This window comes from Ceratotherium simum, chromosome Y (genome assembly GCF_057802395.1).
Source record: "Ceratotherium simum simum isolate JZ-2026a chromosome Y, ASM5780239v1, whole genome shotgun sequence".
Lineage (NCBI taxonomy): Eukaryota > Metazoa > Chordata > Mammalia > Perissodactyla > Rhinocerotidae > Ceratotherium > Ceratotherium simum.
Window position 1 is genome coordinate 11297398 of NC_141941.1, and position 17375 is coordinate 11314772.

General features: G+C 38.6%; 1 protein-coding gene across 1 annotated transcript in view; it reads right to left on the reverse strand.

Annotated features, from left to right (window-relative positions):
• Positions 1–2307: 2307 nt before the first annotated feature.
• Positions 2308–17375, reverse strand: part of LOC147911656 (gamma-taxilin-like) — a 126349-nt gene continuing 111281 nt past the window's right edge. The window contains exon 6 of the mRNA XM_087427825.1: positions 2308–2505. Within this exon, the coding sequence (XP_087283951.1) occupies positions 2308–2505 (198 nt within the window). The remainder of the gene's footprint in view (positions 2506–17375) is intronic.

Consider the following 17375-nt stretch of genomic DNA (forward strand, 5'->3'; position numbering starts at 1 on the left):
TATTTCCATTGTTTCTTGTTTCTTGAGTTTCTGACTGCAATTTCAGTCTTGAGTTTCTGACTGCAATTTTTTTGTATAGTGTGTTTCTCAGTTTTTTCTTTTTTTATGTTTTGTGAATCTTCTCTGAATTTTTTTTTTTACGGATACTGTGAGATTTGTATAAAAGATCTCATAGATGAGATAGTCCTCTTTCTGCTGATAGCATGTTATCTTCATTTGCCTATGCAGGTGTTGTCCGTTTCATCTTCCCCTTCTATGTTTCTGTTGTCACAAATTATATCTTTTTCTGTTCTGAGTTTGTTACCAAATTGAAGGGTTATAGTTATTTTAATACTTTATTTCCCTTTAACTTTTATGTTATAATTAAGTGTTTATTAACCTCGTCTGATATGGAGTTGCACTTTTCTGATTCTGTCATTTATCCCCTTGCTTAAAGCTTTGTGTACCTTTGGACTTTCATTTCAGATAGAAGAGCTGTTTTCAAGGTTTCCTATAAGGCAGGCCTAGTGCTGATATATTCCCTTAGCTTTTGTTTGTCTGGGAAAGACTTTATTTCTCTTTCATATTTTAACATTAACTTTGCTGGATGGAGTAATCTTAGCCAATAGTTTTTGTTTTTCAACATTCTGAATATATCATTCTACTCTTTCAGCCTGTAGAATTTCTGTTAAGAAATTTGCTTACAGCCTAATGGTGGTTCCTTTTTAGTTTATGGTTTGCTTCTCTCTAGCCCTTAATCTGGCCCTTTCTTTGTCAATGACTTTTGACAGTTTTAATAAACTGTATCTCTGAGAAGGTCTTTTTGCATTGAGATAATTACGTGTTCTTTTAGTTTCATGCACTTGTATATCCAGTTCCTTCCTGAAGGTTCGGAAAGTCTTTTGCTATTATTTCTTGAAATAAGCTCTCTGCTTCCTTCTCCCTCTCTTCTCCTTCTTAGACACCCATTACACTTAACTTTCTTTCCCTAATTGAGTTGGATATTTCTCATAGAATTTCTCCATTTATTAAAAAATTCTTGGTTCTCTCTTCTTCCACCTGAATCATTTCTAGATTTCTATCTTCAAGTTTACTAATTCTCTTTCCATATGGTCTGCTCTATTTCCAAGACTTTCAACTTTGTTCTTTATCTCTTTTGTTTAGTTGTTTAATTCCTGAGTTTCTATTGGTTGTTTTTTACAGTTTCACTCTTTTTGGTTAAATACTCCTTCTACTCATTAATTTTATTCCTGAGCTCATTAAACTATCTTTCTGAGTTTTCTTGTACTTCATTGAGTTTCTTCATGATAGCTATTTTGATTGTCTATTAGTTAGATTTCAGTCTTTCATGACTTCAAGTTTGATATCTTAAAAATGATCATTTTCTTTTTGTGTTACACTGTTACTGTAGTTTTTCATGGTTCTTGAGAAGTTGTTCCTCTGCCAAAGTATTGGTAATATCAATCTCTTATTTAGGTATGGCTTTCTTCACTTTGGTTCTGAACTGCTTCTAATTGTGTTTGACAGCCTGCACTTTCCACCCTCCACTGCATTTGCTGGAGGTGTCTTAAGTACCCTTGTTTTATTGTTTGTGCCTCTGAAGTTGCTGGTGTCTTGTTGCTTATAGTATCCTTGCAGTTATGGTGATGCTACCAGGGCCACTGGGCTGGTGAGCACCTCTGCTGTGTCCATGGTTTCTTGGGTTGGGGGTCCTCTGACCATGACATGGGGAGGAGAAGGGTGGGGTTGTAATTGGTGTCATGGGAACCTCTACCACATCCAAGTTTATTAGGTCTGCAGGCATCACTGAAATAGTGGGGGCCAGATTTGTGGGTGTCACTGCAGCTGGAGGGAAGGCCAGGCTTATGGGATTTGCTGTCCCTGTTACTAAGCTCTACATGGCCTTGAGTGCTTCTGTCATGTGTACCATTTGTGCTGCTGCTCCCAGGCTTTCTGGATGTGCTGGCACCATTGCTGCCTGGGGCACTGGTTTTGCGAGGGTCACTGTTGTTTCTGGGTGGGCTACGGTCATGGGCTCCACTGCTGCCGCTATGGGGAGGTGGGTACCTGGGTCACGAGCACTGCTGCAGTTCCTGGAGCCTCTGGCTTTGGGGGCTGGAACTGTTGCCAGAAGCACTGGTGTCTTGGATGCAGCCCCTGCTGCTAGGAGTGTTGGAATCAGAAACACTGCTGTTGAGAGAAGGGAAGGGGGCAGGGACATGGGCACAACTGTGGTTCCTGGAGCCTTCAGTCATAGAAGTACTGGTTATTCCTGGAGCCTCTAGAAGCATGGGCTGCCTCAGTTTCCAGGTCCTCTATTCTCAGATGTTACTGAAGATTTTGGAGCTTCTGGTCATAGGTGCAGCCACAGTTCCTGGGAGCTGCTGCTACTGGTTCCCTGGTTCCACCACCTCGAAGAGGTTTAGTCCTCCCAATTTTAGATGTATAGATCTGTAGATCTCTCAGATGATTTGGTGTGCTGTACTGAGGTCCTTTGTTGCTCTTTGGTTGTCCTACATGTTGTAACTAAAAGGTAGAGACAAAGGGAGGAAATCACTCTGCCATGAGGCTGACATCACTCCACTTTTTGCCATTTTATAACAAAGATTTACCTTTTTCCCAGTTTCCAATACCATGTTCCTCCTTATCAGCATAGATTTTACTGTCTGTATTTCTACCAAAAATCTTTTCAGGATTACTTAAGTGTTATCTATAAAGATTAAGGCTTTTTCTACAACTCTCCTCTTTTCTTTCTGTATCCTCACAGGAAGTGTCCTTAATCTTCTATACACATCAACACAGCCCTTTTTTAGAATGCATTTCAAAACGTTTCCAGCATCCAATTTTTATCAGTTTGTATTTTAAGGCACACAGTGTATAAAGATGTAATTTTGTTACATCAATTGTGGAGAGGCCTGGGGGTGAAACTCTGAAAGAGCAGAGTTTTCATGTTATTGAAGTTAAATTGTCATAAATTAAAGAAGACTGTTATATCTTCAGGATGTTAAAAATAATCTCCAGGGTCACCATGAAGAAAATAGCTTTACAATATACTCAAAGAACATGGGAACAAATTTAAACATTTTGCTAGGAAAAAAGCTAAATACAAAAGAAGACAGTAATGCAGAAAATGAGAAACAAAAAAGCTATGAGACATAGAAAAGAAAAGTTGATAGAAGTAAGCCTTTCCTTATAAATAATTACTTTAAATGTAAATGGGTGAAATTCTTCAATCAAAAGACAGAAGTTGACAGAATGGATTAAAAATAATTTAATGACATACTGTTTGCAAGACACTCACTTGAAAATCAAAAACACAAATAAGTTTAGACTAATGGAATGGAAAAACATATTCTATGCAAATAATAACCAAATGAGAGGACAGAGGTTATAGTAATATCAGAAAAAAATGGACTTTAAATTTAAAAATTATGAGACCAAAAAAACATTATATATTAACAAAAGCTTTAAAAAAGCAAAAAGATATAACACTTGTACACATTTACTCACCTAGTATAGATCAAGGATATAGTGAAGCAAAAATAGACACAGCTGAAGTGATAAATAGAAAGTTTTATGATAATAGTTGGAGACTTCAATGCTTAACTCTCATCAATGGATAAAATATAAAAGATAAGTAAGAAAACTTGAGGACTTGAACAACACAATAAACCGGGTAGCTCTAACAGACAAATTCAGAACACTCTATCCAACAACAGCAGAATACACATCCTTCTAGTGTGTGTTATTTTCCAGAATAGACAATATGTTAAAACCACATGTAAAGTCTCTGTAGATTTAAAAGATATATATTATATAAAGTATATTTCCTGCAATGAGATGAAGTTAGAATTAACAATAACAGAAGAAAAACTGGGATATTCGCCAATATATGAAAAGTAAACAGCACACACTTAAACAATAATTGATCAAAAACAGATCAAAGTAAAAATTATAAGTATTTAGAAATTAATGACAAAAACCTGCAAAACACCAAAACTTAAGGGTCACAGCAAAAAGAGTGCAAGAAAAACATTTATAACTAAAAACAATTACCTCTAAAAAAAACTCCATGATTCTGCATAATACCCACTAGTAGGATAGCTGGATCATAGGGTATTTCTATTTTTAATTTTTTGAGAAATTTCCATGCTGTTCTCCATAATGGCTGCACAAGTTTGCATTCCAACAAGTAATGCATCCCTATGTTCATTGCTGCATTCTTCACAATAGCCAAGATGTCTAAGCAATCCAAGTGTTCATCAATAGATGAATGGATAAAGAAGATGTGGTATATATATATATATATATATATATATATATATATATATATATAAAGGAATACTACTCAGCCATACAAAAAGACAAAATTGTGCCATTTGTGACAACATGGATGGACATTGAGGGTATTATCCTAAGCAAAATAAATCAGAGACAGATAAATACCATAAGATTTCAGTTATATATGGAAGATAAACACATAGATAAAGAGAATAGATTAGTGGTTACCAGAAGGGAAGGGGTGAGAGATAGTGAAAGGGGTAAAGGAACACATGTGTATAGTGATTGATAAAAACCAGACTACTGATGGTGAACCTGATACACTCTATACAGAAACATAACTATAATAATGTACATCTGAAATTTACACAATGTTATAAGTCAATATAACCTCAACAAAATGAAAAAATCTCCAGCCAGCAGTCTAACTTTACACTTTAAGGAACTAAAAAAAAGACCATGTTAAGCTCAAAGGTAGTAGAAGAAAGGAAATAATAAAGACTGGAGCAGAGTAAATTAGAGAATAGAGAAGTTCAACAGAGACAATAAAGAAGTTATTTCTTTGGAAAGATCAAGAAAATTGACAAACATTCAGCTGGATGGACTAAAAAGAGAAAAGAGTACTCAAATAACTAAAATCAGAAATGAAAGTAGGGACCTTACAGCCAATTCTACTTGAAGAAAATGAAAGAGTACAATCAACAACTGTGTGCCAATAAATTGGAAAAATTAGATGAAATGGACAAATTCCTACAAATATGAAACTTGCCAAGACTAAATCAAGAAGAAATAGGGGCTGGCCGGGTGGCGCAAGCAGTTGGGTGCGCGTGCTCTGCTGCGGCAGCCTGGGGTTCGCCAGTTCGGATCCTGGGTGTACACCAAAGCACTACTTGTCAGGCCATGCTGTGGCAGCATCCCATATAAAGTGGAGGAAGATGGGCACGGATGTTAGCCCAGGGCCAGTCTTCCTCAGCAAAAAAAAAAAAAAAAAAGAGGAGGATTGGCAGATGGTAGCATAGGGCTGGTCTCACACACACACAAAAAAGAAATAGAAAATTTGAATAAAACCATACCGAGTAGGAAAATTGATCAAAAATAAAAAAAATCACATAACATAGAAAAAGTCCTGGACCTCTTGTTTTCACTGGTGAATTCTACAAAACATTTAAAGATGAACATCAATCTTTCCTAGAGTTTCCTAAAAAATTGAATAGGGGGGAACTCTTTCAAACTCATTTTTTGAGGTCAGAATTGCACTGATGCTAAGCCAAAGACACTAGAAGAAAAGAAAACTATGGATCTATGTCTCTGATGAGTATCAATGAAAAAACCCTTAGCAAAAATACTAGCAAACCAAAATCAGCAGAATATTAAAAGTATTACACTCCATGGCCAAGTGGGATTTATTCCTGGGATGCAAGGCTATTTTAATATACAAAAATTGATCAATGTAATACACCACCTTAACAGAATGAAGGATATCAATTGATGCAGAAAGTGTAATTGACAAATTTTAACATCATTTTATGATAAAAACACTCAACAAGCTAGGCATTCAAGAAAACTGTCTCCCATGTGACTTCAGCAACATGGTGGAGTGAGATGCTCCCTTTGTCTCTCCCCCTCTAAATTACAACTAAATGGACATTCATTAGCCAAAAAAGCATACCTACAAAGTGCAACAGGAAGACTTAAGGACCCATACAGCTATACATCTGAAGATGGATCGACTGGATCCCTGGGAAGCAGTACAACAAAGTGAGTGCAAACTTGCATCTCCCTAGAAGCAGCAAGCCAGATCATGGAGCCTCAAACAGTGGCTGGTGTAACTCTAAGAGAAGGCGGGGCAGCATAGCCTATGCATGAATGCTATTGGAGGGGTAGCCTGGCCTACAGGAGTGGCCACTGTGACACAGCAACTATGCTAGTGGTAACACTTTACACCAAGTGGCTGCAGCTCAGCCCCCATAAAGGAGCCCTGCCCACTAAGCACGAGCTCAGACAAATTACAATTGAGCAAAATGCTGGCCCATGCCTGTGCAATCCACTGGCTGAGCACAGAGGCACAGAGGCTCCAACCACATCAGAGTGACCCACTGAGTGGCTGTGGTCAGCCTATGCAAAGGCAGAGCAGCTGTACGTGCACAACTTCCAGCAGGGAGAACAGGAACAGAAAGACAGCTCCTGTTTCCCCAGCAGTCACAGGTGAACTCTGCAACCTGATACTACCACAAATGTGCTGGCAAAGGATCACTTCATCAAACACCATCAAAACATACCGTAACAATTCAGAGCAGAAGAAAAATGATGTTTCCAGAAACCAATCCTGAAGTCACAGAAATATACAATCTAAATGAAGAGAATTCAAAACAGCTGTTATAAAGTAACTCAACAACTTACAAGAAAACTTGGACAGATAGTTCAAGCTCAGGATTAACATTAATTAGAAGAAGGAATATTTCAGCAAAGAGATTGAAACCATAAAAAAAAAAAAAAACCCAGAAATTCTGGATATGAAGAACACCATGTAATAAAAAATAGTCTAGAATACTTAAAAAATAGAGCTGACAATATAGAGGACAAATTAGTGATTCAGAGGATAGAAATATAGAAATGCTTTGTGTAGAGGAGGAGAGAGAACTAAGATTTTTAAAAAATGAGGGAACTCTTTGAGAAATATCTGACTCAATTAGGAAAAGCAACATAGGGATTATAGGTATTCCAGAGGGAGAAGAGTGGGAGAAAAGAGCAGAGAACTTGTTCAAATGAATAAAAGCTGAGAATTTCCCAAAGCTGGGGAAGGAACTGGACTTACAAATATATAAAGCCAATACAAATCCTAATTAGTGTAAATCCTAATCCAATGTAAAAAGACCTTCTCTAAGGCACATAATGGTAAAATGGACACAGGTCAATGACAAAAAAAAAAATTAAAGACAGCAAGGCAGAAGAAAATAAGCTAAAAAGGAATTCCTATCAAGCTTTCAGTGGATTTCTTGGTTGAAACCTCACAGGCTAGGAGAGAATGGAATAATATATTCAAAATACAGAAAGATAAAAAATTTCAGCCCAGAATATTCTACCCAGTGAAGCTATACTTCAGGTATGATGGAGAAATAAAAGCTTTCCCAGAGAAACAAAAGCTGAAGGAGTTCATTGCCACCTCCCCTACAAGAAATGATCAAGGATGCCCTCATACCTGACAGAAATGAATGTCTACAAAGATTTGAGCAAGGAGATAAACAGCCAAATCAGAAAATTGAAACTTTCTATCACAACTGGTTACCAAACAATTATAATATAAAAGGTAAAGGGAAGGAAAGTATGAAAAATAACTACAAACACTTTAATTTAGTCACAAACTCACAACATAAAACAGAATAAATTGTGACAGCAATAACTTAAAGGGGAAAAGGAAAGGGATGGAACATGCTTAGTCTAATGGAGATAAAAAGCTATCAGAATATAGACAATCTCATCTACGAGATCTTTTATACAAACCTCATGGTAACCACTAAATAAATAATCAGAGCAGAACCACAATTCATATATAAAGAGAAAACTGAGAAAACCACCAAACTGAAACAGCACTCAGAAATACAAGGGAAGAGAAACAATGAAAATATGGAACAATTGGAAGATAGATAAAATGAGAGTATTAAGCCCTCATATACCAATATCTCTAAAAGTAAATGGGTTGAATCTTCCAATCAAAAGACACAGACTACATGGATGAATTAAAAAAAACAAGACTGAACAATATGCGCCTCCAGGAAACACATCTTAGTTCTAAAGACAAACATAGGCTCAGAAGAAGGGATGGAAGATGATTCTTGAAACAGTGGCAAATAAAAGAAAGCAGGTGTTGTGATACTTATATCAGATAATCAGACTTCAAGATACAAAAGACAATGGGAGACAAAGAGGGGCATGATATAATGATAAAAGGGACCCTCCACCAAGAGGGCATAATACTTATTAATGTGTATGCACCTAACACAGGAACAGCAAAGTATATAGGGCAACTATTATCAGACCTAAAGGGAGAAATTAACAGCAGCACAATAAAAGTAGAAGACCTCAACACCCCGCTTACATCAATGGTTAGATCCTCCAGACAGAAAGTCAACAGGAAATAGTGGACTTAAATGAAACACTATATTAGATGCACTTAACAGATATGTATAGGGAATTCCATCCAAAAACAACAGAATACACATTTTTCTCAAGTGCACATGGAAAATTCTCAAAGTCCATATGTTGGAATACAAAGCAAGCATCAATAAATTTCAAAAGATTGAAGTCATATCAGGCATCTTTTCTGACCACAATGCTGTGAAACGAGGAATCAACAACAAGAAAAAAGCTGAGAAATCACAAATATGTGGAGACTAAACAATATGCTACTGAACAACCACTATATCAATGACGAAATCAAAGGAGAAATTAAAAAATACCTGGAGACAAGTAAAAATGAAATAAAGCATACTAACTGTTATGGGTTGCAGCAAATGTGGTTATAAGAGGGAAATTCATACAAAACAGACCCACCTCAACAAATAAGAAAAATCTCAAATAGGTAATCTTAAACTACACCTAACAGAACTAGGAAAAAAAGAACAAACCCCAAAATCAACAGAAGGAGGGAAATAATAAATAATAAAGAAGAAATAAGTGAAATAGTGGATAAAAAAACAGTAAAAATGATCTCTGAAACTAAGAGCTGGTTCTTTGAAAAGATAAACAAAATTGACAAACCCTTAGCCAGACTCACTAAGAAAAAAGACAGAAATGACATGAACAACATGGCAGAGTGAGCTGTTCCCTTCATGCTTCCCTCTTCAAACTACCACTAAATGGAATATCATTGATCAATGGAGGATACCCACACAGCACAACAGGACGCCTTAGAGATTTGTGCAGCTATACATCTGAAGGTGGATGGACTACCCAAGGGGTGGTGGCCAAGATAAGTGAGCACTTTCTAGCCACCTCAGCAGGCCTATCCAATATGCAAGACTGCTCTCCTAGTGGGCATGGGTGACTATAGTAACATTAGAGTGCTGAGGGTGGGGGCCCGCCTTGCTGTGATTGTGAGAACAGGTGATGGTAGCTTTGATCCCTAGTGTGATCATTTTCCTCTCCAATGGGAGAGGCCACAGTGCTTACATTGTCCCAGGGAGTGGCTCAGGCTTGGACTCCACAGGGATACCTTGCCTACCAAGCACAGAGGCTAGTGCAATAATAGGAAGAGGTGGTGTTGGATCTGCATGCCAAAGTGAATAATTTTCCACCTGGCGTGAATGCCATAGTACCACTGAAGCCATGAAAGTGGGAGCACATCTCAACATGACTTCAGGAGCAGGCAGAAGCAGCTCTGAGCCGGCACATGATTCCTTTCCTGTCTCATGGTAGAGCCCACAGTGCCGACTCACCAAGCACAGCATAAGAAGAGGTGTCAGCAAATCTACAAATGTATGTGAATGATTTCTTGGCAGGTGTGAATGCCCATAGTAACACTGCAGCCTTGAAGGTGAGAGCTCCTTGGCACAACTGAAGAAAGAGGCATGGCAACCATAAGCCTCCAAGTGATCACTTTCCCATCTGATAGGAGAGCCCACAGTGCCACTGTGGTCCCAAGGAATGGCCCAGGCTCAGATCTTGTAAGAAAACCCCACCCACCAAGCACAGCCACAAGCATGATCATAAGGAGAGGCAGCAGCAGATCAATGTGCCCAAGTGAATGCTCTCCTGGATGGCACAAGCTCCTATAATACCCAACAACTTCCAACAGATGAGGTAGGTTGAGAAATACAGCTCCTGTTTCCTCCCAGTGGTAGCAAGTGGAATCTCAGAACTGATACTACCACAATGCCCCAGCAAAAGATAGGTTAATCAAACATCATGAGAAACTACAGCAACAATTCAGAGCAGAAGGAGAATGACAATTCTCCAGAACCCAAGCCTGAAGTCATGGAAACTTATAATCCAAATGACAGAGGATTCAAAAATAGCTGTCATAAAGAAACCCAATGATTTACAAGAAAGTTCAGAAAGTACCATAAGTTCAGGAATAAAATTAGTGAGAAGAAGGAATAGTTCACCAAAAAGATTAACACTACAACAAAAACAAGCAGAAATTCTGTAAATGAAGAACACAATTAACGAAATAGAAAATAATCTAGAATCCTTAAAAAACAGAGCTGATGTTATGGATGACAGAATTAGTGATTTAGAGAATAGAAATACAGAAATACTTCAAATGGAAGAAGTTAATTTTTGTATGTGGTATAAGATAATGATCTGCTTTCATTCTTTTGCATGTGGCTGTCCAGTTTTCCCAACACCATTTATTGAAGAGACTTACTTTCCATTGAATCTTCTTGGCTCCTTTGTCAAAGATTAACTCTCCATAGATGTGTGGGTTGATTTTTGGGCTCTCAATTCTGTTCTATGTATTGGCATGTCTGATTTTCTGCCAGTACCATGCTGTTTTGATTACAATAGCTTTGTAGTGTAATTTGAATTCAGGGAATGTGGTACCTCTGAATTTGTTCTTTGTCCTCAGGATTGCTTTGGCTATTCAAAGTCTTTTGTTATTGCATATAAATTTCAGGATTCTTTTTTTGTGTTTCTGTGAAAAATGCCATTCTTCTGTTTCTGTGACTGGGATTGCATTGAATCTGTATATTGCTTTAGGTTATGTGGACATTTTAACTGTCTTTATTCATCCAATCCATTAGCATGGAATATCTTTATGTTTCTTTATGTCTTCTTCAATTTTTTCCATTAATGTCTTATAGTTTTCAGTGTATAGGTCTTTCCCCTCCTGGTAAATTTATTCTTAGGTATTCGTTCTTTTTATTGCAATTGTAAATGGGATTGTATTCTTGATTTCTCTTTCTGCTAGTTTATTGTTAGTGTAGAAATTCAAATGCTTTTGTATGTTGGTGTACCCCGAAACTTTACTGTATTTATTGATTATATCTAATAGTTTTTTGTAGATGTTTTAGGGTTTTCTATATAAACATTTATGTCACTCACAAATAGTGAGAGTTTTACTTCTTACCTTTTAATGTAGATCTCTTTTATTTCTTTTTCTTGCCCAATTGCTATGGCTAAAAGTTCCGTCACTATGCTGAATAGAAGTGACAAGTGTTGGCACCCTTGTCTTGTTCCTGTTCTCAGAGGAATGGTTTTCAGTTTTTCACCATTGAATGTGATATGGGCTGTGAGTTTGTCATATATGGCCTTTATAATATTCTGGTCCTTTCCTTCTATACCCATTTTATTGAGAGATATTATTGTAAAGGGATGTTAGAGCTCGTCAAATATTTTCTCTGCATCTCCTGAGATGATCATGTGATTTTTATTCTTCATTGTGTTAATGTGGTATATCACATTGATTGATTTGTGGATGTTGAACTGTCTCTGCATCCCTAAAATAAATCTTACTTGATCACAGTGTATGGTTCTTTTAATGGATTGTTATATTTGCTTTGCTAATATTTTGTCGAGAATTTTTACATCTATGTTCATCAATGATATCGGTGTGTTATTTTCCATTTTTTATTGTCCTTGTCTGGTTTTGGTATCATGGAAATGTTGCCCTGTAAAAAGAGTTAGGAAGCTTCCCATCATCTTCAATTTTTCAGAATAGTGTGAGAACGATAGAAATTAAATTTTCTTTGAGTGTTGGTAAAATTCACCAGAGAAGCCATCTGGTTCTGATCTTTTATTTATTGGGAGGTTTTTGATTACTCTTTTAATCTCTTTGCCTGTTATTGGTTTATTCAAATTTTGTATTTCTTCTTGATTCTGTTTTGGGAGGTTGTATGATTCTAAGAATTTATCCATTTTTCTAGGTTATCTAATTTGTTGTTGCATAGCTTTTCATTGTATTCTTTTATAAACCTTTCTATTTCTGTGGTGACCATTTTACTTTCTCCTCTTTCATTTCTGATTTTGTTTGTCTTTTCTCTTTTTCTTAGTGAGTCTGGCTAAGGGTTTGTCAATTTTATTTTCTCAAAGAACCAGCTCTTATTTTCATAGATCCTTTCTATTGTTTTGTAGTCTCTATTTTGTATATTTCTGCTCTGATTTTATTATTTCCTTCCTTCTACTGATTTGGGATTTGTTCATTGTTCTTGTTTCTACTGATTTTGTTTCTTTGTGTTTGTCTAGTTCTTTTAGGTCTAGGGTAAGCTTGTTGATGTGAGATTTTTCTTGTTTGTTGAAGTAGGCCTGTATTGCTATAAATGTTTCTCTTAGAACCACTTTTGCTGCATTCCATAAGTGTTGGTATGTTGTATTTTCATTTTCATTTGTCTCTAGGTATTTTTATTTCTTTTTGATTTTTTCATTGATCCAACAAATGTTCAGTAGCATGTTGCATAGTCTCCTTATGTTTGTGAATTTCCTTGCTTTTTTCTTGTAATTATTTCTAGTTTCATAGTATTATGGTCAGAAAATATGCTTGATATGGTTTCAATCTTAAATTTATTGAGGCTTGCTTTGTTCCCCAACATACAGTCTATGTTTGGGAATGCTCCATGTTCATTTGAGAAGAATATGTATTTTTCTGTTTTGGAGAGAATGTTCTATACGTGTCTATTAAGTCCATCTGGTTTAGTGTTTCATTTAAGGCCACTGTTTCCTCACTAATTTTCTCTCTCGGTGATTTACCCATTGATGTAGGTGGGGTGTTAAGGTCCCCTACTGCTATTGTGTTGCTATTAATATCTCCCTTTAGGTCTGTTAATAGGTGCTTTATATACTTTTGTACTCCTGTGTTAGGTGCATATGTATTCATAAGTGTTATGTCTTCTTGGTAGATTGTCCCTATTATCATTGTATAGTGTCACTTTTGTCTCTTGTTATCTTTTGTATCTGGAAGTCTGCTTTGTCTGATATAAGTATGACTACACCCACTTTCTTTTGCTTTCCATTTGCTTGCAGTATCATCTTCCATCCCTTCAGTCTGAGCCTATGCTTTTCTTGAGAACTTTGATGTGTTTCTTGAAGGCAAGATATTGTTGAGTCTTATTTTTAATCCATGCAGCTACTCTGTGTCTTTTGATTGGAGAATTCAATCCATTTACATTTAGAGTGATTATTGATATATGAGGGCTTAATACGGCAATTTTATCCTTTGTTTTCCCATTGTTTTATATTTCCACTGTTTCTTTTCCCTTGTATGTCTGTCTACCATTTCAGTTTGGTGATTTTCTATGCTGCTCTGCTCTGTTTGCTCTTTAATTATGTTTTTTGGTTCTGTTCTGATTGTTTGTTTTGTTACCGTGAGGTTTGTGTAAAAGATCCCATAGATGAGATAGTCCCTTATTTGACATTGTCTTAACTCCATTTGTCTATGAAGGGTCCATCCTTTTCCTCTTCCCCTTCTCTCTTCTTTTTGTCATAAATTATTCTTTTTGTGGTGTGAGTTTTCAACTACGTTGAGGTGGTTATAGTGGGGTTTTTATGCTTTCTTTCTCTTTATCCTTTATTTTATAATTAAGTGTTTGCTAACCTATTCTGATATAGAGCTGCAATTTTCTGATTTTGTCTGTTTAGTTCCTTGCTGAAAGCTTTGTAAACCTTTCCTTTTTGTTTCAAGTAGGAGGAATCCTATAATCACTTCTTGTATGGCACACCTAGTGGTGATGAATTCCTTCAGCTTTTGTTTGTCTGGGAAATCTTTTATTTTTATGTCATATCTAAAGGATAATTCCACTATTTAGAATCTTCTTGACTGGTAGTTTTTGTCTTTCATTATTGTGAATATATCACTCCATTTTTTCCTGGCCTGCAGGGTTTCTGCTGAGAAATATGCTGAAAGCCTGATGAAGGATCCTTTGTAGGTTATTTTCTTCTCTCTTCTTGCTCTTAATATTTTTCTTTGCCATTGACTTTGACAGTTTTAATATTATATGTCTTGGCAAAAGACTTTTGGGATTGATGTATTGGGAGTTCTATTAGCTTCATGTACTTGCATGTTCAGTTGCCAACCAAGGTTTGGGAAATTCTCTGCTATTATTTCCTTGAAGAAGCTCTCTGCTTCTTTTTCCCTCACTTCTCCCTCTGGGATACCTGTAACCCTTATATTACTGTTCCTAAGTGAGTGGGATATTTCTCAAAGTTCTTCATTTTATAAAATCTTGGTTCTCTCTCCTCCTCAACCTGGATCACTTATGGGTTTTTTTTTCAGCTTACTGACTTTCTCCTCCATAAAGTGTGCAGTATTTTTTATGCTTTCTACATTATTTTTATCTTGTTAATTTTGTTCTTCATATCAATAATTTCTCTTTAATTTTTTTTAGTTCTTTTATCTCTTTGGTGAAGTATTCCTTCTGTTCATTCATTTTATCCCTAAGCTCAGTGAACTGTCTTTCTGAGTCTCTTTTAAGTTGCTGAGCTTCTTTATGACAGTTATTTTGAATTCTCTGTCAGTCAGATTGTAATCCCTGGTGACTTCCTTTTTGGTTTCTGGAGAGCAATCGTTCTCATGATATTCTACTGTGTTACCGTAGTTCATTGTGTTTGATGAATTGGTCCTCTGCTGCACATTTGTGGTAGTAACCATGTTTCTTATTTGGGTACGGCTTTGGCTACTTCAGTTCTGGGCTGCTTCTGGTTGTATTTGAGAGCTTCCACTTTCCTCTCTCCAGTGCCCCTTCCAGAGGCATTGTCAGTGACCTCCTTGTGCTACGTGTGCCCCTGACATTGCTGGTGCCTTGCTTTCAATTGTCGTGCAGTCTCAGGTGTTACCACTAGGGTCTCCAGGCTGTAAGCACTTCTGCTGCTTCTGGGGTCACTTGGGTCTGACATTCTGGCATTTGCTCTCCATGGGCTCTCCCTGGGGTTGTTGCTGGATACCTAACCATGTTCTTTACCTACCACACAAGAGGGGCCAAATAAAAACCAGAACGCCAGGCTTATGGCAAGGAAATAGTTTTTATTTCAGGTGACATCAGCCAGGAGATGAGAGCTCTTAGATTTGTCCTCTTTCCCTGAGAGATAGGAGGCAAGGGGTTTTATAGGTTGTGCTTGTAGGGAGGGGGAGCCTGTGGCCATGCTGGTCTGCACTTTCCCACCAGCCTGTGTTTGGCCTTGTGGGGCTGCTTGGAAAGAGGATGAGTGTGAGATAAGGAAATTGCAGATGGATAGGTCTTTCAACTATCTCCGTGGTGGATGGTGGACAATTTGTAACTTCTATCTGCCTTGTGAAGTTCAAGGATACAAAAGGAAGCAATAGTTAAATACGGATGTAACTTAGAGAAGCAGGGAAAGTGGATGAGTGCTTTTGGTTTTAACCCCAAATATTCTGGGTTTAATGTAGGTGAACTGATATCAGAGCTGGTGTCAGGCTCAGATGCTGCTGTGCCATGCACCACCTGTGCTGCTGCTCCTGGGTCGTCTGGAAGTGCTGGCAGCACCACTGCCAGGGGTTCTAGGTTTACAGGTGTCACTGTTGCTTCCAGGGCCCTGGGTTCTTATACGCACCCCCTGCTAGAGGTAGAGCTGGTGTCAAGGGTACCACCACTGGATGCTGCATCACAGGTGCTGCTGTGGTTCCTGAAGCCTCAGGTGGCAGGTGCCAACTACCATGGGTGGAGGAGGATTAGGACTAAACTACAAGTGTTATTGCTGGCACTGAAGTCTCTGGTCACTGGCACCCACCGGTGTGTTTTTTGAGACCTCAGGTCAGGGCACCTGCTCCTGCTGGTGTAATCCACGATTGGGTCTCTGTCCCCTCACTGGAGAGACCAATGACTGCCAAGGGAGGAAGAGGGGTTTGGTTCACTGGCAACACTCTGTGCCCTGGAACCTCAGGAGATGTGTGCAACTTGCCACCACAGGGAGGGTAGGGGCTGCAGCTTCTGGCCGTTGGCACTGGTGCACAGGCACACTGGTGGTCAGCTCTGAAACCTCAGATCAAGGGACCATGTCCCTGCTGGGGAAACTCACATCTTGGATGTAGTCCCCACTGCTGGAAAGACCAATGCCACTGCTGGGGGTGAGGGTGGGTCATCAGCTCCACTATGTACTGGAGCCTCATGACATGTGTGCCACCCACCACCACTGGGAGCGAGGCCAAGCCATGAGTGTTGTGTTTGCTCTTGCACCCTGTGGTTGCTGGCATGCACACCTGTGTGAGGTTGTACATTTTGGATTTCCACCACTTGGTGAGAAAGAATAGGCTGCTACCCTATTTCCACTGCCTCCAGAGGTCCTTCCCATCCAACTTCAGGTGGATAGATGCATTCTGGTGTTCTGTGCAGAGCATCCTTTTTTGGTCACTGAATATCTGACTGGTCGTAACTTTGAGGGAGGGACAAAGGGAGTGACTCATCTGCCATGATGCTGACAAGCAAATTCTTTTCTTTGTTAGATATAGCTTTGGTTGATTTTATTGTAACTGTTCAACCCATTTGTGATTTGAGGACTTTCTCTTTGTCTTTCAGTAGGTGAAAGACAAAAGCACCAGTTTTTGTTCTCTTACCTGATCTGCCTTTGGCTATATTTGTGGATCAGTGTCTCCTACCTCTACCACCTCTACTAGTATTGCCACTGGTACCTCTGTAATCACCACCTGCACCTCAGAGATTGTTGATGGCTTTCTGTGGCTGGTGTTGCTACCAGGAGCACAGTGTTGGCTGGTGCCTTTGCCACATCCTTGGTCACCTGGGTCTCAAGCACTGTGATTGAAGGAGAGGGTGGGTAAGGAGGGTGTGGGGCATGCCTTTTTGTGCTTGCTTGATTTGTTGTTATCACAGGCATTATTGCAGTAGGAAGTTGGAGGCATGTGTGTTACCTCCACTGCTACTACTCAGTTCTGAGCCACAGTGGGGGGTCAGGATCATGGCACCCCACAGCCACTCTGTCTTGGTTTCCTGTGGCCACAGGCACCACTGCTGCTGGGAGGCCAGAGTCATGTGTGTGCCTTCACTGCTGCTGCAGGGCTTTGAGCAGCATCAGGATTGTGAGGCTCTGACTCCACTATTGTCTCATTTCCTGTGCCCACAGGTGCCACTGTGACTGGGGGGCTGGAGTTGTGTGAATGCCTTCACTGTTGCTACTGGGGTCTGTGGAGGCTGCAGGCAACTAGTGTTGCT